Raw genomic sequence first — 2,116 nt, forward strand, 5'->3', positions numbered from 1 at the left:
GCTTCTGAAATAAAATAGCATTTGTTGCATCTGCCCAGTGGAGTAGTGGACGAACTACATTTAAATTTGTATAGGCGCTATTTACCTACTCTGGACATGTTTCGATATTTGCTTATATCAAACATAGCTGAAGTATTAAATGGCCAATTTTCAATTAAGCGATGAGATGAATTGTAATCAGTGATCAGCATGAAAATAGGATATTTTTCACATTTTACTGCCCCTAAGTGGAATGTGGTTACCTTTTTTTGTGCTCAAATAAAGTTTCGATAAAATGGTAAAACGTTACTCATAAAAAATGTTATGACTTTTTTTGAACATCAGCCCTTGCATACACAAAGGAACAAAAGGAAAACTTTTTTCAATAGCATCAACGGTTCAATAATTATGCACAAAAAACGGACTTCGCACTGTCTCTAATTATTTATAAATAATTGTTTCTAAACAATGTTCCACTGCCGGAAATCGAGCACAAACTAGTCTCAATATTCTGACATCCTTCCGAACAACTTCCCATAATCTTTTACCATCATATTTTCAGTGCCCGAAACAGGCCTTTTAAAGTCTAATCCGACTGGACTCAAAATACGCTTCAGCCCGAGGTACAAACCAATATTTATCATGGGCCAAAATAACATGTGCCAAAAAATAACAGATACTTGGAACAGTCACACATGGAACCGGTGACTGAAAAGTACTCGTTTGCGTCATCCCTAGTTAAATCGCAAAATAAAGTCGCCTTCCTGCGGAACGTGACTTACCTGAATGCGGTCGGCCACTTCCGTCACCAGCTTCATGCATTTGTCCACCAATCGGCCGAATTCGGACATGGCCCTCAGCTGATCTTCGTTCCGCGTTCTGAGCAGCTTCAGAGGCGCAGCTAAGGGCAGCGCTGTCACACTATGAGAGTCCTTTTGGAGGGGGAGCGCGAATATGTGCTCCTCTTCAAACGTCGACAACAATCTGCAAGAAACCCAACAAAAGCCGTTGTCGTCAACATTTAAACCATTGGCTGTTGCTTCTGATGTTGCGTCTGATGCTTGATGAATGACGAGCTTTCGGGCGTTGCTGACGATATCTTACCTAAGTTCTGGCACAAAATGACTGGGACTTTTTAGGCCGCGGGGCGCAGTGCCGTGCACAAGGCGCACAGTGAGGGGCAGCCGCTTGCTGAGCAGATTGCGGGCGGTGTGCACGCCACTGATGTTGTCTTCGCGAGCCAAAGCGGAGAATTTGCCCCGCTGCTCCAGGCCCAGCAGGATCGTGTCGCCACGCGTGTCCACGCACTTCAGGTAGCGACCTGCAACAAGAATTAGCATCACCTTATCGGCATTGATCGGCTGCTGCAAGTTGCGAAATGCAGCCCGGGCTGCAGCAAAAGCCGACAATCTGGCCGACAGATCGTTAATTAATGGCAGCACGACAATATGTAGATCAACTAGCCTCGCGCTGGATCGTCTAGCTGGCCTAGATTTTGCCAACGGTACCACTTGGGTTCCATCGGTGCTAGAGGAGGTTGAGGAAACTGGACCGATTCCATACTCAACCACGAATTCTCATTTTGAAAAATTCTTATCAAACTGGTGCCATCGGAATGCTCCAACTGAAGCCACTGGGAGAAAATTAGTGAAGGAATTTCAGCAAACTGGCTCTGTTAATGAAGTGAAAACAGAAACACGCGTTCGTCCTGGTCGCTCGACTGAAAATATCGCAGCAGTAGGTGCAACTGTTGAGGATAGCCCAACCACATCAAGTCGCCAAGACCTCAGAAAACTGGTGTTTTCACAACCACTTTGCATCGAATTTCCACAAAACATTTGAAGCTTCATGCGTACAAAGTTGAATCGGCTCAAAAGCTAAAGCCAGAGCACCATCGGCAACGAAGAGCCTTTGTTGATGGGATTTTGGAACAACTACAATTGGACGGTGATTTTTCAACCAAAATCGTCTTCAGTGACGAGGCCCACTTTCATCTTGATGGCTTCGTTAATCGACAAAATTGTCGCATTTGGAGTTCGAAAATCCACGAGTGATCGCTGAAACAGATGCAACCAAAGAGTCAGTTTGGTGTGCATTGTGGGCATCATCGGCCCATTTTTCTTGGAAAATGCAGTTG

At 45.0% G+C, this 2,116-nt stretch overlaps 1 protein-coding gene across 1 annotated transcript in view; it reads right to left on the minus strand.

Moving 5' to 3' along the window:
• The window catches only part of LOC109538961, a gene marked incomplete in the record, with an annotated part of 31,776 nt that overhangs the window by 10,805 nt on the left and 18,855 nt on the right, over positions 1–2,116 (minus strand). The window contains 2 exon segments of the mRNA XM_048661942.1: positions 762–963; positions 1,084–1,300. Of these exon segments, the coding sequence (XP_048517899.1) occupies positions 762–963; positions 1,084–1,300 (419 nt within the window).

Source organism: Dendroctonus ponderosae, unplaced genomic scaffold (assembly GCF_020466585.1).
Source record: "Dendroctonus ponderosae isolate FM_Combo_2020 unplaced genomic scaffold, Dpon_F_20191213v2 Dpon_F_20191213_10, whole genome shotgun sequence".
Classification (NCBI taxonomy): domain Eukaryota; kingdom Metazoa; phylum Arthropoda; class Insecta; order Coleoptera; family Curculionidae; genus Dendroctonus; species Dendroctonus ponderosae.